Genomic DNA, 20,319 nt, shown 5'->3' with positions numbered 1-20,319 from the left:
GGTATGTCTGGCGTCCGGGGGGAGGTCGATAATGATGATGATGATTTGGGACAGAGAAAGGAATCAAAGGATGATAATTATAAATTATAAGGTAATAACAATAGGAAGACGTTTATACGAACGAGCGAGCTACTTGACTTAGCGCGTAAGGTATGAGAGATCTGAATTGTAGTTTCACCATTACAAACTTTTCATGCGAAGGGTAAAAGTGTAAAAGTAAAAAAAGTAGATATATTCATATATTCAAAAGAATCTCACTTTTTTTCTTAAATCATAATCTTCATATACACATGATCATTTCGCGCCCAGAAAATTCTACTCCGCTCTCCTGGCATTGCAAAAACAGAAACAAAAAAAAACACCTCCCACCCCGCAGCCCCTCTCTATTCTATTCCCTCGAATCCCAATACAAATTCAACCCTTCCCCTTCTCTCCCCATGTGAATTTTCGCAACAGCAGCTCTCAAATCCGAACCCATGGCCTCGGGCCCACTCCCCACGACTTCAATTCCTCCACCGCATTCTTTTGCGCGCTCGGAGAAATCGAGGACGAGATCGGCGACGGAGGGGTGGTGGTCTTGGAGCCAGTGGACTTGGAAGCGGGGGTTGTTGTTGTTGTCGTCGTCTTTGCTGCTGCTGTTGCTCGTGGCGGCGAGGAGATCTTCTAGTGATGTGTCTGAGTGGTTGGAGAGGGAGGATGTGAGGGGGGATTTGATGTTGGAGGATTTGGGTTTTTCATTGTCATCGGCAATGTCGTTGCTGCTGGTGATGATGGGGAGTTTTTCGTTTTTGTTGGTGTTGATGATATTTTTGGTGTTGTTGTCTTTGCCAACGCGATGCCGGATGTCTCTGCTGACGAAGATGGAGATTCGCAGGCCGAGAGCTTCGTTGAGCAGTTTCTTCATCTGGCTTAATTCGCTCGAGAGCCAGAGGACGTCTTCGGCTTTTCGGACCACCCAGATGAAGTCGAGGACGGCTGCGGTGAAGGTACATTGACGGACGGCTTCCATAATAATCGGCCAGGTGAATGTCACTCCTGTCCCGCCGGCAATGGCCAAGACGTGTTGAGCTTCGTAGCTGGGGAAACCATGTCCATATGGTCCGGAGAGAATTACAGGAACGGTAGCGCCGTTTCCCAGTGCGGCGAGTTTCTTCGTCTGGCCATCTCGGACGCGAATGATGTAGGTGTGATGTTGGGTTTTACTCCTCATATCCGGCACACTCGAGACAGTGTAGGGGTGGGCTTGCCAGATCGAAAGACTGGGAAACGTCAGATAGAAATGCTGTCCGGCTTGCCAGCTTCCTGCATTGCGATGTTCGTAGTCGAAATCCAGCCTGAGAACGGTCCCGTTGTCGTCGGTCAGGACTTGAAGGTCTGCTTGCGCGCATTTGAATCCTGCACCCAACGAGCCTTTTCCTCCCATGTGGATGTACAACGTCCTCAAGGCTCGAATGCTCTGATCGATGACGATCAATGCCAGGGACGGGACCATCCAACACCACAGCTTATCCCAATGGCCCCAGCACGCTCCCAAGTACAACACGGCAATGATCCAATGCGTAATCTTGAAGAACTCATACCCCGTCCAGCGAATCACGGGCTTCAGAGAAAACACAAAGAGGAACGACAGAAATGCCATGGCCACACACCCAAAAATGATATACTGCGAGCTGATAAACTCCTTATACACGGCCGGCTGCGGTTGATACAGTTTCGCTTCAATTATCGTCCAACCGATGGTATGCAGCAAACTCTGCGCGAAAATCACCCTCCCCAGCCAACGATGCAAGAAGTTGAAGTGTTGGTAGGGAATGCCCGTGCACAGCGACAGGACACTTTCTCGCATGCAGAGCAAGATGGCAAAGGGCGTCAGCGCATATGCGAGCGCTCCGATGCGGTCGGACCAACCTCCGAGTGAAGAACGTGTGTTGTGGAGGCCGGGGTGGCCGGTGACGGGGGTGATCCAGTGACGATAGCTAATGCCGACGAAAGTGAAGATGGTGATGTAGGCGAGGATTATGCTGAGAACGAGGACTTGGAGGCGGCTGATGCGGCCGAAAAGGAATCGCATGGGGGAGTCGGGGAGGAAGTGGCGTTTGTAGGACTTGATTTTGGATACGAGTGTGAACAGAGGTGTGGAGGCTGCGTAGGAGTTCGGCCCTCCCGTGGTCCAGATGCGTGTGACAGTCCAGAGGAGGAGGACTCCCAAGATCACGCCCCAGAGGATGAAGGTATAGAGCATGGACGTGACATGGTCACCGTATACGTGGTCGAGGTATTCGCATGTTCCGACATCTTTGACGCAGGGAAGGACTCGCGAAGGATAGGCCCAGTAGGGCGTATTTGCTTGACTATGGTCTTGGATGTGTTGTCTAGCGACCAAGAGGTTATGGTCGGGGAGTGATGCCGACATGGTGAGTTCGATTGTCGAGGGAGTATTGTCACCCAGTGGAGGTTTGGTCTCCACGTAGGGGGAACCTATTCCTCTTCTTTTTTTTATAAAGCCCTTAGTGACATGGAATTTTTCTTTGCAGAGGGTTCGAGGAGGATTGGAGGTTGAAGTGAATGAAGGGTGAATAAAGGAGGGAGAATCAACAGTGGGTGAGTGAGTGAGTGATTGAGTGAGTGAGCAGGTTTGAGCAGGGAAGCCAACGCCACACACAGGAGCATGTCGGACAAGTTACTGCATCAGTCTGTGCCTTGAGGATTCTACAAAAGACTAAAAAGGCGCAAGGCTCGTGTTAGGGCAGACGTCTGGCCGCTGCTGAGAGTCTGAGAGGTTGCAGAGTCTTGGCTGGATGAGCAAGTTTCCACTTCAACCCTTGGCAACCACGTGGGTGTGGTGATCGCGGCAAGTGAACGGCATCTTGAACTCTTTGTCTAAAATGAACTTGGCTTTTTTTTGTTTTTTATACTCCGGAGATGCTCAGAGTGTCGGTCTGTATGCTCCACATTCCGCAGTGTCCGCAGTTGAGAGCCTCATACACTCTCGCTGTCACTGACACTCTTGTGGAACAGGTCGTCCTGGCTACCCTTTTCCCCAACAACAGCGGAACTCCTCTTACGCAACATTACCCACGCGAGCAATGCCACTGCAGCAACTACAGCCAGGGTGACACCCGCGCCAATTCCGCCACCTGCTGCAGCCGAAAGACCGCTGTTCTGGCCACCGTTCTCGTTGCCAGCGGATGAGGATGCTGTTTCACCATCCATGGTGGCATCAGCGCTCAAGCAAAATTCTGCTTGACTCCCACACCTCTGGCACCATGCGCCCACGCTCGACATGGCATCACCTTCCAATCCATTCCGGAAAGCTCCATATTTCACTCCTCCGCTCTCTTCGACGGGCAAATCCGCAAGTGCATAGGACGTCAACTCCGAGTCTGCTTCAGTGCCATTGCGGAACAGGAACCTCACCAGAAGTTCCTCGTCGACATTGCCAGCTGCAGGAAATGTCGCATTGTCTGCTTCGGAGTAGAGCTCAAACGTAATCGTACTCGCATAATCGGGGATCCCGTAAAAGTTGGGCTCTACGGCCGGAAGACCCATGATTCCGAAGAATGCGAGGAAAGTATCGTATGATCCAGTCATGAGAGAGAATTTCGTGGCGGCTTCATCATCGACGACAGACTTGATTTGGCGGAGCATGCCTCCCAGGAGGGATTCGCCACCGATCGAGCGGTCGGGGAGGGAAGAGTTGTAGTTCATATCTGGACGAGAACGTGGTCAGTTGTCTGATTCTGTGGTTTTGATGAAGGAAGGCGGTGATGCGACGTCACTTACTCCACTCCCATTCATTCGCCAAATATCTCGCCTCATCCAAGTTTTCGTCGGATATCTGTCCCGCGATGCTCTCGTTGTGAACCTTGGCGGTGTTCAACAGGTCAAACACATCGTATGCTTTCGCAAAGGAAACGTTCTCAGCCCCGAGAATTGGTCCGAGTAGTCCATCGAACTGGGAATAGAATTCGGCTGTTCTTGCAAGAGTTGCTTGGTATTCAGTGGAATCACGATAAGTTCTCGATGCCCGATTCCACGCCGGGCAGGCATCATCGCCTTTCAACCAGATCGTGTCAGGTGCATTGTCTGCCTCGCCTTGAATGTGGACATATTGATACGCATTCAGTGGGCCTTCGATGGATGTCCCGTTGGCGAGCTCTTCCGTCGCCAAATTCGAGTCGAGAGATTGCAGTGGAGGATACAGGCCCTGGAGAAAGTTGGTGGCGGTTTGGAAGAGAACGGGTTGTTCGGGTGCAGATGCCCACAACTGGGCGTGATCGGCTTGGGTAGAAGAGATGTCTGCGATCTGAGATGGGGCTCCATCGGCAACGTAGAGATCCCGGTAGAAGGAGCCGGAGTTGTAGCATTGCTGTGCTCCCAAGCTGGTCATCTGGTAGCCCGGATAGACCTTTGACGTGCCTACGCAAGATGTTTAGTCAGAGTTCCTTCCAGACTGTTGTACGACGTACGATCTCCATGACGACTGAAGACGATCACGCTGTGAACCGTTCTGCCCAGAATAGGCGTTGCAAGTGCGGTGATGAGCAGAGCGTGAGACTTCATGGTGCACGATATACGTTTGGTGGAAAGAGTCAAGCTGCAAAAGTGTAGCCGAGCAAGAGTAGTGGTGGGCGGCGAAAGCTTCGAATATGTAGCTACTACCTACCAAGCTCTTTATCAGAGACTATTTTCCCATGCCTGATAGTCCTGCATGAGCTTACCTACTGGTTTTGTTGTCGGCCGCAGCCAAGAGACGTGAAGATACTGGATAAAGGTCTTGGCATTGGGAGTGAATGTCTTCTCCAGGGCCGAAAGTGCCCACTGAGTCCAGGAGGATGAAAAGAGAAGCTGCTGGGAGCCATGTGATCAACTGTGACGAGGACGCGTTGTTCCGGTATGTCTATACCAAGGACGAGCCGTCAATTCGTGAGAGAGGGTGCTTCTTGGCCAAGACTTGATAGCTCCTCTACTGGAGGGCGGTTTTCTTTTAGCCAAGACTTGATAGCTCGCTCCTCCACAGCAGATCGATCCTGCACCAATCGGGAACGCAGGTTCGAGCATGGCCTTAAGGTAGCGTAGGTTGCATTGCAGGCTTGCAAGAAGCTCCCCAGGGGCCAAAGGGCGCAGAAGAAGACATCATCGTGCTACCTCGCCGTAGGACTACTATATGGTGGTCGTGGAGGTGGTGGTGGTGGAAGACTGCACTGGATTCCCAGTCAATACCATTGTGGCCCTATGGTTAGAGGTTTGGGAGGAGGATATCATGGCCAGTGTGTAATCAGGACTTGCTGGCGGTGGTCGGTGGGATAAACAACGTCAGATTCAGTCCGATGATGTTGCGAAAGTACATGTATGTGATGCCGGAGATGGGGGGATCGGAGACGTGAAAGAGCCAAGACTCGGTCGCCCTTGACAACGCAGGAGCCCTGTAACGTAAATAGATCGCAAATAGATACTGTACACGCCGGAGGAATTGCAGCGTCGCACAGCACACTGAACAAGCATTCCTCACGGGAAACAGAACAAGGTCCTATAGATTGCGCGCAGGCATGCCGTCTTCAAGCTCCCAGCCCGCCCACGACTCTCCCGCGCGACGCCAACAGCGCCGCCGGAGAACGCATCAACGCGAAGACAGCAATGGCGACTTGCTCGCGCGAGAGGACAGTGACGATCCCGAGAGACGACGACGGCGGCGCCGGAGGGAGAGCAGAGCGGGTGCCGACGATCCATATGAGTATGCAGAGAGGAGGAGAAGGGGCTCGCGACCACCCAATAGCTCGCGAACCCGATCGCGACATGCGCCAGAAAGCAGTGGATACACGACAAGTGGCTCTGGAAGCCGAAGTGGTGCGCTGAGTATGGACCAGCTGGAGAAACTGGACCGGCTGAATAAGAAACTGGGGTACGACGACTATGAGGCGCCGCCGAGACCACGACCTCGAGAAAGAGAAAGAGAAAGAGAAAGAGAAAGAGATTATGTACAGGTCGAGCTGGAGGCGGAGGACGATGCGACCCGGAGCAGTGATCTAGAGCGTGAACGAGAAGATCGCCGGAGAGAGCGCGAACGACGTAGAGAGGAGCGGAGGCGGAGGCGGAAGGAAGAGGAAAGAAAGGCGTGGTTGCGAGGGGAAGAGGAGGAGGAGGGCGATGAGGTACCTATTCGTGGCACGCGAGTGAGGTCGGAGAGTAGAAGACGAGAGAGACGCGATGATTATGACTTTATACGAGACAAGAAGGAACGGCCGCGACGAGAACGGAAAGAAAGACGAATTGCCAGTGGACAGGTCCTGGAACGAGGCGATCCGAGCGAGTATGAATACAGCGAAAAAGAAGACTACTCGGAAGACATCCGACGCCGAGATGGAAGCGACAACAGCAGCAATCCATACATTGATCTAGAAGAAGAGGAGCGGAAGAGAAAGCGGCGGAAGAAGATTTATATCGGGATTGCAGTGTTCATCATCCTGCTTGCCATCATCATTCCCGTGGCTGTGGTGGTGTCGAAAAAGGGAAATTCTGGAGCAAGTGACTCTGGTGGAGCTAAGACAGCAGCAAGCGACAGTTCAGGAGGTCCCGACAACAGTAATCTGGACAACATCTCCAAGGACAGCATCCCATCACAGTATAAAGGCACCTGGCTCGATCCTTTCTCCTGGTACGATACGCAAGACTTTAATGTCACCTTCACCGATGAAATGGTGGGCGGTTTACCAATCATGGGCCTCAACAGTACATGGGACGACAGCACACGGGCCAACGACCAGGTCCCACCTCTGAATGAAGAATTCAAGTATGGGACCATGCCCGTCCGAGGCTGTAATGTGGGTGGCTGGCTCAGCATCGAACCCTTCATTACACCTTCTCTCTTCTCGTCTTACAAGACGTCCGATAATGTCGTAGACGAGTGGACGCTGACCAAAGCTCTCGGGCCTACCAATGCCAAGTCCATCCTCGAGAAGCACTATTCTTCATGGGTCACTGAATCCACCTTTGCAGACCTCCAAGCCGCAGGTTTCGACCATGTTCGAATTCCCTTCAGTTACTGGGCCATTATCACCTACGACGGCGATCCATACGTCTCTCAAGTGTCATGGCGGTATCTCCTCCGAGGAATTGAGTGGGCTCGAAAATATGGACTCCGTATCAATCTCGATCTTCACGGCGCTCCCGGCTCACAAAATGGATGGAATCACTCCGGCCATCAGGGAGCCATCGGGTGGTTGAACGGAACTGATGGGACTTTGAACGGCGACCGCACCATTGCCATCCACAAGCAGCTCTCGGAATTCTTCACACAACCTCGCTACAAAAACATCGTCACCATGTACGGTCTGGTCAATGAACCACGTATGGTCGAACTCGATCAATCCACCGTGATTTCGTGGACACAATCCGCCATCGACGCCGTTCGCGGGAACAATTTCACCGGCATCATCGTCTTTGGAGACGGGTTCATGGGCCTTGACAATTGGCAGGGTAAACTCACAGGCAACGACAAATTACTTCTCGACGTCCATCAATATGTCATCTTCAACGTCGATCAAATCGTTCTCAACCACCACGACAAAATCAACTTCGCCTGTGCCGGCTGGACCCAACAAGCACTCCGATCCCAAAACACCGCCACAGGCTTCGGTCCCACCCTCTGCGGAGAATGGTCCCAAGCCGACACCGACTGCGCCAACTACCTCAACAACGTCGGCGTCGGCTCTCGCTGGGAAGGCACTCTCAACATGGTCGGCACCCCCGGCGGATCCATCAACGGCTCCGTTTTAACCCCGACCTGTCCCACCAACAATAACCCTCGATGTAGCTGCGACGGCGCCAATGCCGATCCGAGCGATTATTCCGATGTGTATAAGCAGTGGTTGTTGATGTTTGCGGAGGCACAAATGCATTCGTTTGAACAGGGCTGGGGTTGGTTTTATTGGACTTGGCAGACGGAAAGTAGTGCTCAGTGGAGTTATAAGGCGGGTTTAAAGGCTGGCACGATGCCGCAGTTGGCGTATCAGAGAAGTTTTGATTGTAGTCAGGAAATTCCGGATTTTCAGAATCTTCCGGAGTTTTATTGAGGTGGGTGGTGGTGGTTTGCTTACGAAGGATTGTTGTTGTTGTTGTGGATTGGAGGAAAGAAGGAGGCGGAAGTGTTGGCGTTGCAGTGAGGAAATCGGTTGCTATATAGTTATGATTTGATTGATTGTTACCTTGCTGCTGCTTGTTGTTCATGATGTTTTTTACTATACCATGTCTGAGTGCACTATTAGCAACTTCCTAGATTCCATATCCATTCCGCATGCTAATACATCTTTTCCCGAGCGATGGCATTGTAGCCTCAAGCAAATCGTCCCCCCAATACTGTAGCTGTACCTCCTAGCTACCTCCTAGATATTGTTGATAATAATGATAATCAGCCCGTGCAGTTGCCAAACCCCTTCCAGGTTGACACTGTTGAAAGCACCGAAAAAAAAAAGGAAAAAGGAAAAAGAAAAAGGGAAAGAAAAGACGATGACGTCGCGTGGGACAAGAAGAGCCGATGGAAGAAGAAGCTTTCGGCAAAATACGGTACATGTAGTCTTGTTCTGATCGACACAGGGTCTTGTTCACCCCACGACATGACATGAATAATATGCCTCAGTGTGTAGGGAGGTATTCGGTCCTTGGGCTGCATATCGTATCCAATTTTTTTTCTCTCTGGCCAGTGGGTAGGTAATACGATCAACTCGCGTGGATTTTTGGGATGGGATGAGATGGGATGAAGTCTCCTTGTTTGCCATCTTATCCACGCATCCCACACTACCTGTCTACCTAGGTACGGGCTAGGTATGTAGGAACGATATCTATACGGGGACTGGTGACAGACTGGAGAGAATATCAACTAATAGCCTCACAAGAGGTAGGAGGTAGCGTTCTGATGGTAGAGTTGAGCGAACAGCAAGCAGGTCGGGTGGCAGGCAGTAGGTGGTAGTGGTGGATTTACCTTTTTGTTGGCTCCGTACACACGTAGATCTTCTTTTCGAAAGAGGTCTAGCTGACCTGACTTAGAGCTCTTTTCTAGCGATGTCGGTGTTGGGTCGCCGCCCCTTCTGAACGATCGACTTTCCTTTTTGTGATGACTTTACTGATGCATCTTGAGTTTGGAGTATCCATACCAGCAACAAGAACAACAAGAACAACAACAGTTTCCCTGGGGCGAAGTTAGCTCATTGTCAAGTGCTCAAAGAAGAACAGCATAACTGGACGAACGACCCTCAGTACCTACTCGATCACATACCTTACCTGTATCAGTCACAAATCGGACAAATGACGTCTCCCATCCCTATCCTCAGCGGCAAAATCAAGAGCAAGAGTAGAAGCAACCATAATAACAATAACAATCACGACAACACCCTCTCAAAAACTTCCTCTTCTTCCTCTCCGCGGAGAATCAGGCCGGTGGGGAGAGGTGGAGCGGGGAATATGCGTATGTGAACATTTCGAAAAGAATAATCCTTCTTCGTCATCACAGCTCAGCATCTCAGCATCTCATCATCTCGTGAACCTCATCAAAGCCACCAAGAAACCCTTCAATGTTTTGTTTTTCTTCTTCCTAGGTTTCTTTTTTTTTCTTTGCTAACAGCCACCCTTTTTTCTGATTTGATGTAGACACACAAGCAGAAATCCAAGCCGCAGATGAAGAAGTGGGGAAACGGACTGCAGAACAACTCTGTAGTAGTTCACATTCGAGTACTCAGTCGACTAGTGAAGGTGAGTTCTATCCTCTTTTTTCTTCCTTTCTCTCTCTTTCTCTACCCTTCTCTTTCTTTTTGTCAAGTCTAATCTCACGCTGACATGATGCGATATTCTTTTTAATCATAGTCAAAACTTCTCGTTATCGTCGAGACTCTGTATCTCTCTTCTCGCTGAGTTCGTTTTCGATGTTGACCAGTCGGAGCGGAGGAGGGGGAGGAGGAGGAGGGGGAGGCGGGGGAGGGCATCACAATGATGCCGCTTCTCCTACTTCTCCCACTTTTCCTTCGTCATATTCTTCTCCTTCTTCATCATTGAGATCGTCGTTTATGGAAAAGCTGGGATTGCCATCGAGGAAGTCGTCGACGAGACTAGCGGGAGAGAATGCTTCTATTGCTTCGGGGAAGAGTTGGAGTAAGACGACGGCCACGACGACTTCTGGTTCGAGTGTGGTGGGGGAATGAGTTCTTTATTTTTGGTTCGTTTTTTGTTGGGCTGTAAGTGTAAGATGTGCTGCTGCTGTAGAATGATACCCCTTCTTTTGTTGTTTTTCAGTGGCTGCCTTTTGCTAGTCTTAAGAGTGTTGCATTCGTCGAGCATGTTGGTACTTGGAGTTGTACGTTATGTATTGGAAAGGATTTGGGAAGAAAGAGACGAGGGATGATGAAGTGAAAGATGGGCGCAGTGGGAAACATAAGGCAACTCACTGTTGCAACCAAGTATCGCAGCTTCCGAACTACCTTACCTTCACCCTTCGCACCTGCCGATTCATGTTTTAGGAAGTTTCTATTCCTTCGCTCTAAGAGACTCCAGCAGCCAAGTCAATAGAAGACTACCACCAAGACCACGACCGACGAAAATATTGGTAAACCTCTACATTCTATTGCGCGAGAAATATGATTGTAGCTTGGGACCTTTCGTCGACGGAGGCGGAGAGGGGCGAGCATTAGCGGCTGCAGAAACTTCCGATGAACGGTCCGTAGATCCCAAAGACAAAGACGGCGAGCCTCCGGGTCTGGTCAAGCGACAGAGGAGAACAGTGGAAACATGCCTTCCCTACCTTATGCTGTGGGAATACAGTAGTCTGGCGCCTGACGATCCTGGTAGGCATGCCCAGAGCTTTCACCGATCAGCCACCTAGACTACCGGCGAGCTTCGATTCACAGCATCTTCGGAGAAGATGCGATATGAGGACTTTCGAAGCCAAAGGCCAGGTACGAGATATGAGCCCGTTCTTATTGGCCATCGTACACACTGCGGGATTTTTCCCTGGGTGGTGTAATGAATGTCCGCACAGGGCAGGGTCAAAGAATCAGCATGGACCTAACCTGAGCTGATGGATGCTCGCCCCTCGCTCTCCAGGTCGCTGGTATCCGTACAACACAGCTCAGAGCACTCCCCACCCACGCTGGCAGGCTGCCTCGCCCTCTGCTCAGGCCACGAAGAAGCCGCACGTATCTCTAACCTGACTATGTCCCGCACGATCCGTAGTGTATTATTTCAGTGGGAATTGCGCCCTCCACCTCAAAGTGGCGCACACACTCGTGTCAGAGAGTGGTGTCACCACTTTTAGAAGGCATTATATCCTGAAAAATGGACTGTCTGCTTGCTAGCTCTGCGTGCGCGGCAGCTCTCGTTTTCGGGTATCCTGTCTGGTTCACGGTGACGGGTGACAGCTTGCAGAGGCTTCGTGGAGGTGGATATCCGTAGCATGTCATGGTATGGCGATGAGGTTGTGATGAGAAGCACATGGGTGGTGTACACATTCGGTTGCGATGTGGCTCGAGGTGGTGTAGCTTGGCAGCCTTGGCTTCTCTCCTCTCCCGATTCCTCTCCTCCTCCTCCGCCTCTTCTCCCTCATCATCCTCTACCCCCTAGTCCTCTCAGAGAGAAGACACGCCACGTGCATCAAGTAGATTTCCGAATGCTGCATGTTCGGCACCACTCCCACCCGCAGCGCAAGGCATTCACAGTCCTCGATCTCAACGTCGTACTCAGGTACATGTACAAGATGACGCGGGTGCTGCGTGGCGCGTGTGGAAGGGTGCGAGAGAAGATGCACCAATATATTGGGCTTCGGTGACACAAGAATGGATCGCAGCCGCTTTCCATCTACGCACGCAGTTTGGCAGCGAGAAAGGCAAGTGCCACCCGCCTCACCAGACTGCCATGCTCTCCGCCATACTGCCATACTGCTGGGCTCGCTCCCACGTTCACCATCATGTTCTACACACCCACACCCTCTCTCTTTTCCACCTTGCTTCGACGGAAAACCTGTGTAAATCTAGGTACATTCTTGGGAGCCGCCAGCGTGCATCGACCTCCTCTTCACCGCCTCGGGGAAGGGAGTGCTGGATGTCGCCTACTCGGCAGCACCGACAACGCGTCCGCGCGCCCGTGTGACGTTCCTCGCTGGAATTTGCGACCTACGATGGGACCGAAGTCTCCGCTGTCTTCACAAGTAGCAGAATCGCCTTCACTCACTTGCGTGAAGGGTTGAAGCTTCCGTGCACCGACCGACACCTGCGTGGTCTGCAGACGCTGCCACCTGCGTCTTCTTGACAGCTCACGTGGCTCCCGTTCTGGTGCATTTGAAGTTGCTCCTCTTCCTCACTTTCACGACTGTGCATCCTGCGTGGCCTGGAGTTGAATCCGGAGAGCGAGCTGACATCAGCATGGGCAAAGCATTCTTCACGGCATGGCAGACGTGGGAGAAGCTAGTGTTTGTAGGCGCTCCAATGGCCTGATGTGGCAACTCGTCCGCTGATAGGAATGCAGATCCTCGCTTGTGCTATTGTTGTCACTGTGCTCTTGGGATGTGCAAAACTGGGACACACCCACTATAACTTGCGCAAATACAGCGCCATAGCAGAAAAGGACAAACAAGAAGAGCAAGCAATGCATCGGCAAATGAGCCACCGACGAAGACCTCCAACAACCACAGATGTCCCGTTCGGCATCAGAGCCATCGAAAGCGGGGTGGAAGTGGAGGGCGTATGGATCTCAAGAAACAACAGCCCCGAGCCCGCATCAACGCGGGACACTTCAACTGCTTCAATGTGGGACGCGGCCGTCCATCAACGTCACGAGATCGATCTGGAGAAGCAGGATGCTGACACACGACATGGCCGACACGGTTTGGAATCCACGAATGCTTCCAACCCTGCGACGAATGCCGGTATGGCAGGCACAAGAATGACTGGCCACGGTCAGCCAGAAGGCGTGATGTCCAAACCGGCAAAGAACAAGCAGCATCCACCTTTATCGTATGCCAAGTACAGCGGAAATCCCAGCCTGTTCAATCAGGCTCCATACGTCAGCACCATTGAAGGGATCAACGCAATCCATCGGGCCTCGGGACCGGTCACTACTGGCAGCACCCACGGCGATGAATATGGCAGCCGCGACTCCAGTCAATCAACTAGCGATGGCACCGACACCGAGCCAATATCGTCGTCGGCGCCCAATTTGCTGGGACGACGGCAAAAGCAGCAGTCAATGGAGCTTGATCTCATGCACAGCCATCGACTATCACAAGCTGCCGAAACCGGCCAGCTTACGCCACGAGTACGCAGGACAGAAACTCGTGGGGACTCGGCAAGCTTTTCATATGAGCATCGAGCTTCCTCTGTCTCGGACTCTGGAGATCGTCACCAACATGTGCGGGCCCGTTCGGAGTCGCCTGTTGCGAGACCGGCTACTCTAATAGGGTGCAGCTCTGACATGTCTCTTCGTCCACCCAGCCTCGACTCCCTACCCGCTGCAGCAAGCAGAACAAGTTTACCAGACGTGACACCGTTTGCGCAGTTCTGCCGCACTGCACCGATCTTGCTACGTCCAGAGTCGAGGCAGTCGGTGGCATCCACTGCATCCAAGTCTGCAATGCAGCAAGCAGGCGACTCACTGGAGCAATACATGTCTAGATCCTCAAATTTCGAAGCGCAATCACAGCGAGCAGCACCACCCATTGAAACAGCTATGGCAGCCCAGAAGGCAGTACCAGAAGCGCCGGCGCAAGCGCTGCCAGAGCAACGGACATCATTCGAACATCGCAAGTCCGCAGTGGTGCGTGGTCATGGCTCCGGCTTCGAAATCCTGCGACCCGGCACTTTTGCAGAACAGTCGGTTGAGAAACAGCGGTCCGCGCCGCCTATCAGTCTTTACAACAGTAGCAGCAGCTCGCGGCACGGGTCCAGCAGTACAGATGGTCGCCGAAAGATTCAGAAGAAACGACCTCCAAGTGTTGGATCGGAAACCAGCTCAAGTGGTGGCGGCAGTCGTGATAGTGGGAGATGGAGTCTGAGGAGTTTAGCGTGAAGCTGTGCAGGCGTAGCATGGTAGGAGGTAGGTAATCGATGCAGAGAGGGTGGCTTCACGCAGAGTGAGCACATGTTGTCACTCGGCAAGATGCTCTTGACATTGTCGCGTGACTACACTACAGCATGGCGGAAGGCACATGCAGTTTTCACTCAGACCAATATGCGATGATCGCCGTTCGTGCAAGACTGTGCCTTCGCGATCGGGTCTTCGTATCGCCTCGTTCTCGCTGGAGGTGTCTGAATGCGGAGTCTTGTCTGCGCGTCCATGGCACTTGGCGAGAGACGTGACGCCGTGTGGGAGTGGAGTAAAACGTGATCCCATCAACAGACGTTCGGCTGTGAGCTGCAGAGAAGCAGGCCAGGATACAGAGGGCGAGGTGAAGAAGACCGTTGCAAAAGAAGTAGAGCAGAATCGGCAAGGCGCCGGCCGATAAACACCTCGTCGCTCGGTGCCACCGGAGAGGAGGTATTTCTCGGTCTCCTATCATCACCGAAATGCTCACAATGGTGCAAATCGGCATATCGGACAATTTTTCTTTTCTTCCCGTACAAGCACTATGTATACCTCCCGCAATTGGAATGGCGTTCTTCCTCCGATACTACATGACATACATCACGAGGGCAACCAAGATGACACTCTGCTCGCGCAAGATAAATGCCGAAGGAACTAACATAGATTGCGAAGCGAACCTGTCTACAACTCTGAGTCTGGGCTATCACATCACATACGACTGTGACAAGGAGGAGTCTGGAGAATTCCCCCAATTCCCCCGTGAAGCTGTTCAGGTAAGGTTTGGTACCTTACATATGTGTACCTGGCTTGCCACCGGCTCGTCTAACCGGAGGGAACAAGTTGCCGGCTTGGAGGCGCAGAAGTCCCCTAGCACGTTCGGTACAATTCTGCATACCGTACTTACCTACCTAGGTAAGAATAGGTAGAGTCGGATGGGAGTTATCAGGAGGTACACCCTGTAAGTGGCAAAATATAGGTATTTCGATGTTTTGATCCCGGTGGCGATCAACCACCACGTGCCCTAGGGCTCGGAGGACGGACGCTTGGACCGGCCGGTCCGCCGTTGATGCCCGCTTCACCCCTGGTTGGATTGCCCATAAACGGTATAGCTGAAGCCGCCATCGTGTTCGCTTGTTTTCTGCTATTCTCGGTAGTTCACTTGTGTTGAGTCTCCTCCTTACACTCGCTCGCCTATGCATCTTCCAAGTGAACGTCACAGACGTCAAGACTTCACAGCCCTCCACCTCTTTCTCCAGTGTAGTCTTACGAGCTAACTACTTCTTAGTTCTACCTTTTGGGGTGCTTTCCCGCGGTTGTCATGGGCTGCCTATCGCGATGGCTGTGATTTCTGTCGCTGCTAGGAGGTATTTTAGGCAAGTTCCGCCTTCTCCATATACCTGAGAAAACGCACCAGAAGAAGAAGAAGTAGAGAAAGAAGAAGAAGCAAAGAACCGGTGACTTCGGCGAATCTGATACTGCCTTTCGTACACGCTTGTATGCACAACTGCTGAGGCGAAGAACCGCACTTCTGCAGGAACGCACTTTCTGGAACGCACTTTCTGGAACGCAGTCCGGCCTCCAGCTACTATACCGGCACTCTTGTGACGAACCTGATCACTCCTTAGGGTACAGACGGCTGCCTGCTAGATGGACCCCCGGTATGTCGATGCCATGCCGATACGGCTTGTGACCTGAAATGCGGGTCATCTGGTAGGTAGGCAAACAATATATGAAGAGCGAACTGCTCTCGATTTCAACAGAATTGCTATCCTGCTTCAACATCGCCAGCTCCATCCTCCATCATCCAACAACCTTTCGATTCCAACCAGTCACCTTCGTCACTCCCCCCACACAGTCATCACAATGCGCTACTCAACCATCCTCGCTGTCCTCGTGGCATCTGTTGCTGCAGCACCACTCCCAGCACCACAAAGCCTCATAGGCACCGTCGCTGGCTTGATCCCAGGCGGCTCCGGCGGAAACGGGCCCACCACCACCACTACCACCAACAACAATTCGCCATCTCCTGAAGGCAACATTGGCGACACTTCTCTCGGGGACTTTACTGGCCACGGGGGGTGAGTTAGCAAGCCATAATGCTGTCACGATTCCCCAATCCCCAAAACAGAGTCTAACCCCTCTCTCTCTCTTTTTCTCTCGCAGTTCCGGAAACCCATCCTTTGGTGCGGGTAATGGTGAGTCTTCCGCGTTCTTCAAAATCTCTCCCTCCCCAAGAAAGGAGAGAAGTCGAGCAATGGTTGTCTTGGAACTGATTATGCTGACCATCTCTCTCTCTCTACAGCAAGCGGAGACTCGGATAACGTTTGTCTCTCCCCCTACTTGATACCTCCTGTACGACATGGCAAGTCTGTAGGAATTGACAATGTTTCGACACAGGGAAACGGCAACCCCCTCAGCGGCAACCAAGTCAATGTGGGAGACCTTTCTCCAACTGTCAACATGTGAGCCGCCCTCCTCCTCCTCCTCCTCCTCCTCTCACTTTCATTCGCCCTTCTCTTTTGTACCATTTATTGTACTTGCAAAAGACTGACTGATATTTTGATCTGGTATATAGCCTGAGCAAGGTAAGTGTCTCCGCGGCAGACCCAGACTTTTGATGTCTCCTGTGCAGAATCAGTATCTCATTTTATTGCCTCGATAGGGATCACCATAAGTGGTCGATTCATATGCGGACATCTGTCCAGGAGTGAGAGATCCTTTCTCCTACCTAGTGTCTTTTGCAGGAGTTGGAAGGAGTTAAATTGAGGGAGGGGGTAATGAAGGAGGGAAGCAGCTTGATTTTTGGTGTTATAGGTTGCTTTAGGTAGGCGGAAATAGAGATTGTTTAAGCATATATCTGAACTTGCCCAAGCTCTCTCTAACACTTCGAATTGAGGTTGTTCAAGGGATGTTGGAATTGGGATACTTCCTCCTTCAAGTCGTAGCTCGAAAGATATATCGAAGTGAAAAGGGGAAATAATAATCAAAGAGATTCTACAGTATAGGAATTCCTATTGTACGGCTATCTCAGCTGTTACGATATAGCCGGGGATAAGATGGCTGATCATGACACTGTCGGCCGAGTGTATAGTGTTTGCGTACTGGATCAATTGAGTACAGGTATACTATACTGTTTAATAACCAACGCGTCTAGGATACTCAAAGACAATTATTGTAGGAGAAATATAGTCGACGTTAACTTGAGGTCTGTAGCGACTGTCTGCTACGACTATTCATCTCGAATTACTGTATGTATTCTTTTTGCTCTAATGATTCTTTGATATGTGCTCGTTAGGGCGTATAGCGTGTTCTAGGAGGTATGGAAGAGTGAGAGACCGGTGGTGGTCTAGACTTGGCGTTGACCCCAGCTATTTTAGCGTCTCCGTGGTGAAATTAAGGTTCAGGGTTTTGTTTGGATCGCGTCTCGCGTCTCCCTCCTTTTTACGAGGCACATCACGACTCTTCCCAGACCACATCGCCCATAACACAGCACCACTCACGCAGCATACCAGCACATCCTCGCATATATACTGGCACATACACGCACATCTACAATGGCAGCCAAAGCGGGTGGCTACCTGCAGTTCTTGCAGTCGCCCAGCACCGGAGTATTGGCCAGCGACGCGAGTCTGAGCTACATCACCACGACGACCCAGATCCACGAGCCGACGGCCATTCTGAAGCATTTCGCTGCGCAAGGCAAACAAGTCGTCAAGAAAGATGAGAAGGTTCTCCACATCATCGAAGGCGACAATGGCTGCTGCATCGAGACCGAGACTACGCTCCAGTTCCGCATGGGCGGCGGCGCCTTCTTGCCAAACATGGATTCGAACATGCTCGACGACCGCGAGGTGACATTGCCCCTCACGCATGTGGTGACGTGGGATGGTCAAGGCAAGATTCAACAGATCCGCCAATACTGGGACCAAGGCACACTGCTCAAGCAGGTCGAAGCCATTGGCAAGACAGGCCGCAATTGGCCCATTCGAGAAGGCAAGGAGCAGATCAAGGCAATCGCGAACAGCGTCAAGGGTGGTTCCTCCTCCTCAGATGGTAGCACGACCCAGGCAGCTGCCAATGGTCGCCGTCCCCAAGATGTAGTCATCAGTGGTCACCAGAAACGCGACAGCGTCTCGGTCACTCGCGATCCTCACGCGAGCTTGTCTCTCTTTGCAGAACGCGATCCGAATGAGGGAGGTAGTACATACAGTGGACCAAAGTACGCAGCGTCCAAATCTGCAAAGCCAGCTCCACGAGATCTTGGGGAGCTGTTCACCAATGAGGAGCCGATTGCTGAGTCCCGGAGCCAGTCGCCGCACAAGCTCAAGGCTGGTGCAGGCCAGGGATTCAAGGAGAACCGCCTATTCGACACTAAGGAAGATCTAGAGCCCCCACGGTCGCCCGAGCGCAAGAAGACTTACACACAGAAATACGACCACTTTGCCTTTGGTGATGGGGAGGATGCGCCACAAGGCAAGTCGATTCGTCCCGGGAAGACCGGCGGGACGGGTGCACAAGACAAGTCCTCGGCCACCTTCAGCTTCGAAGACTTTGCGACTCCACCGAAGCACGTCCAGAAGGACAAGCCCGACTATGAACGTCATTGGGGCGCGGGTGTTGACGAGGTGTGTATGCTGGTATGTTCCCGATCATGCTCGTGCTGACTCCGTTACAGGAAGAACCAGAATCTCCACCCAAGCGTCCAGTTGTGCACCAGCCACGCAAGGATGCCGACATGCATTGGGAACTCAACGACGACTCTCCGGCTCCCACCAAAGCCAAGTCTTACCAGCGACAGAAAGGGTTGGGTCTGTATGGTGATCCTCTGCACGAAGACGATCGTGTCAAGAAGGCTCCTCAAAAGCCCAATGTCAACAACGCACGTCGTGGTGACGACTTCCAAGCTCACTACAGTCTGACTGATAACTCCCCCGCTGGCGACAAGAAGATCTACAAGACTGCTGGAGATGGTATGGGTTCGCGATCCGGCGGACGTGCATGGGGCATTGGCGACGGTAATGATACACTTGTACACCAACGACTCACCTGCTAACATATCACCCACAGAGAGTGACCCTGAGATCGATGCTGACGTGCGTCCTAGTGCCCGCAGCAGAGGAGGGCGTGGTGCACAAGCGCGAACGGGAGCCGAGCTGGACTTTTGAAGATGTGCTTGACAAATCAGTGGCTGGCGAAGCAATGACTCCCAACAAACGAGCTTGTATGGCGACTCCCGACAAACAATAAATGATCGTCACCCCGACAAGGTCCGTTTGCAGGCCACTTTTGACGACCACTTAACTTTGACTATGCGCGATATGTGAAGCAGCAAGACGGGAGGTGATGTCGGACACTTTGTAGCGTCATCTATCAGTTGCAGTGCACGAGAGATGGATGAATGGATGGATGGATTGATGGATTGATACCCACTACATGCTATCACGAATGGGACTGGCTACTAGTGCACGTGTATTTTGAGCGCCGTTTTTTCTTTTGACATGCACATGCCTTTTTCGACATGTTTCGGTATTGAACGATGTTCTTTCCATACTACCTACTTGCGAATTTCAAGTTTTGTTTTGTTCCCGATGTCAGATGTCAGATATGACTGACTAGGTTGTTGATTGATGTTAGAGTGCTGTCTGGTTGTTCTGGATTGATCTGGATTGATCTGGTTGATCCGGTTGATCTGGTTGTTTTAGTTGTCCTGGTTGATCTGGTTGATCTGGTTGTTCCGCTTATCTACTTATTCTGTTCATCTACTTGTTCTGTCATCTAACTCATCTACTTGTTCTGTCATCTAACTCTCCAACTCAGCTCTAGCATCTACATTCTTTTTTTTCTATTGTCCCTTCGTTCTCTTTTCTTTTCTCTTTTGCCTCCAAGATTTTGAAGACCAAGGAAGAAAGACCAAGGAAGAAAAGTTCAGGTCAAGTAATCAAATCAGTAGAGGGAAAGCCGAAAGCCTCAAGGTGAAGAATGTAATGAACGCAGAGTGGAAGGTTGGGAGTGAATTGACTGATTGATTGAGGGTTGAGGATTGAAGATTGGGCGGATTAGGTGGGTAAGGTAAGGTAAGGTGGTTTGCTAGGCGGATATCTATGATCTATGATATATCAGAGGGGTTGTTGAATGGGTGTCTTGTCTATACTGAGAGGCCGAGGGTTTTGAAAGAGGGAGAGAGGGGGAGGGGGGAGAGGGGGAGAGAGAGAGAGAGAGAGAGAGAGAGAGAGAGAGAGAGAGAGAGGGTAGGTAGGTAGT

General features: G+C 51.7%; 6 protein-coding genes across 6 annotated transcripts; 4 read left to right on the top strand and 2 right to left on the bottom strand.

Annotated features, from left to right (window-relative positions):
• Window positions 1-388: 388 nt before the first annotated feature.
• SEPMUDRAFT_159864 (Ferric_reduct-domain-containing protein) lies at window positions 389-2,589 on the bottom strand (the record flags this gene model as incomplete). Its single annotated transcript, XM_016907870.1, has 1 exon — window positions 389-2,589. Exon 1 carries the CDS (start codon window positions 2,411-2,413, stop codon window positions 389-391), a length of 2,025 nt encoding a protein of 674 aa, XP_016764508.1. The 5' UTR covers window positions 2,414-2,589.
• On the bottom strand, window positions 2,572-4,966 carry SEPMUDRAFT_145641 (phosphoglycerate mutase-like protein). Its single transcript, XM_016903179.1, has 4 exons — window positions 4,726-4,966; window positions 4,470-4,662; window positions 3,784-4,419; window positions 2,572-3,710 (listed from the first exon to the last, which is right to left on the bottom strand). Exons 2-4 carry the CDS (start codon window positions 4,561-4,563, stop codon window positions 2,980-2,982), a joined length of 1,461 nt encoding a protein of 486 aa, XP_016764507.1. The 5' UTR covers window positions 4,564-4,662; window positions 4,726-4,966; the 3' UTR covers window positions 2,572-2,979.
• Window positions 4,967-6,716: 1,750 nt separating this feature from the next.
• Window positions 6,717-8,072, top strand: SEPMUDRAFT_137164 (glycoside hydrolase family 5 protein; the record flags this gene model as incomplete). The annotated part of the gene is made up of 1 exon (XM_016902829.1): window positions 6,717-8,072. The coding sequence occupies one exon, from the start codon at window positions 6,717-6,719 to the stop codon at window positions 8,070-8,072; it is 1,356 nt and encodes a 451-aa protein (XP_016764506.1).
• Window positions 8,073-12,009: 3,937 nt separating this feature from the next.
• Window positions 12,010-14,611, top strand: SEPMUDRAFT_145640 (uncharacterized protein). Its single transcript, XM_016903178.1, has 2 exons — window positions 12,010-12,452; window positions 12,505-14,611. The coding sequence occupies exons 1-2, from the start codon at window positions 12,402-12,404 to the stop codon at window positions 14,041-14,043; spliced, it is 1,590 nt and encodes a 529-aa protein (XP_016764505.1). The 5' UTR covers window positions 12,010-12,401; the 3' UTR covers window positions 14,044-14,611.
• Window positions 14,612-15,264: 653 nt separating this feature from the next.
• Window positions 15,265-16,921, top strand: SEPMUDRAFT_145639 (uncharacterized protein). The gene is made up of 7 exons (XM_016903177.1): window positions 15,265-15,431; window positions 15,593-16,136; window positions 16,222-16,253; window positions 16,361-16,380; window positions 16,456-16,520; window positions 16,634-16,643; window positions 16,721-16,921. Exons 2-7 carry the CDS (start codon window positions 15,922-15,924, stop codon window positions 16,730-16,732), a joined length of 354 nt encoding a protein of 117 aa, XP_016764504.1. The 5' UTR covers window positions 15,265-15,431; window positions 15,593-15,921; the 3' UTR covers window positions 16,733-16,921.
• A 626-nt stretch (window positions 16,922-17,547) lies between these two features.
• SEPMUDRAFT_145638 (uncharacterized protein) lies at window positions 17,548-19,632 on the top strand. Its single transcript, XM_016903176.1, has 3 exons — window positions 17,548-18,683; window positions 18,734-19,073; window positions 19,126-19,632. Exons 1-3 carry the CDS (start codon window positions 17,613-17,615, stop codon window positions 19,221-19,223), a joined length of 1,509 nt encoding a protein of 502 aa, XP_016764503.1. The 5' UTR covers window positions 17,548-17,612; the 3' UTR covers window positions 19,224-19,632.
• Window positions 19,633-20,319: the final 687 nt, after the last annotated feature.

This window comes from Sphaerulina musiva, assembly GCF_000320565.1.
Source record: "Sphaerulina musiva SO2202 unplaced genomic scaffold SEPMUscaffold_1, whole genome shotgun sequence".
Classification (NCBI taxonomy): Eukaryota; Fungi; Ascomycota; class Dothideomycetes; order Mycosphaerellales; family Mycosphaerellaceae; genus Sphaerulina; species Sphaerulina musiva.
The sequence above is the reverse complement of the archived record's forward strand: the minus strand, read 5'-3'. Positions and strand labels throughout refer to the sequence as shown.

Bases quoted from the DNA above. Each gene is read 5' to 3' on its own strand.
- SEPMUDRAFT_145641 (XM_016903179.1), bottom strand. From the start codon at position 4,563: ATGAAGTCTCACGCTCTGCTCATCACCGCACTTGCAACGCCTATTCTG. The intron at 4,420-4,469 runs GTACGTCGTACA...CATCTTGCGTAG, and splicing joins CTTCAGTCGTCATGGAGATC to GCACGTCAAAGGTCTATCCG. The intron at 3,711-3,783 runs GTAAGTGACGTC...GTTCTCGTCCAG, and splicing joins GGCGAATGAATGGGAGTGGA to ATATGAACTACAACTCTTCC.
- SEPMUDRAFT_145640 (XM_016903178.1), top strand. From the start codon at position 12,402: ATGGGCAAAGCATTCTTCACGGCATGGCAGACGTGGGAGAAGCTAGTG. The intron at 12,453-12,504 runs GTAGGCGCTCCA...ATAGGAATGCAG, and splicing joins CGTGGGAGAAGCTAGTGTTT to ATCCTCGCTTGTGCTATTGT.
- SEPMUDRAFT_145639 (XM_016903177.1), top strand. From the start codon at position 15,922: ATGCGCTACTCAACCATCCTCGCTGTCCTCGTGGCATCTGTTGCTGCA. The intron at 16,137-16,221 runs GTGAGTTAGCAA...TTTCTCTCGCAG, and splicing joins GACTTTACTGGCCACGGGGG to TTCCGGAAACCCATCCTTTG. The intron at 16,254-16,360 runs GTGAGTCTTCCG...CTCTCTCTACAG, and splicing joins ATCCTTTGGTGCGGGTAATG to CAAGCGGAGACTCGGATAAC.
- SEPMUDRAFT_145638 (XM_016903176.1), top strand. From the start codon at position 17,613: ATGGCAGCCAAAGCGGGTGGCTACCTGCAGTTCTTGCAGTCGCCCAGC. The intron at 18,684-18,733 runs GTGTGTATGCTG...ACTCCGTTACAG, and splicing joins GGGGCGCGGGTGTTGACGAG to GAAGAACCAGAATCTCCACC. The intron at 19,074-19,125 runs GTAATGATACAC...TATCACCCACAG, and splicing joins TGCATGGGGCATTGGCGACG to AGAGTGACCCTGAGATCGAT.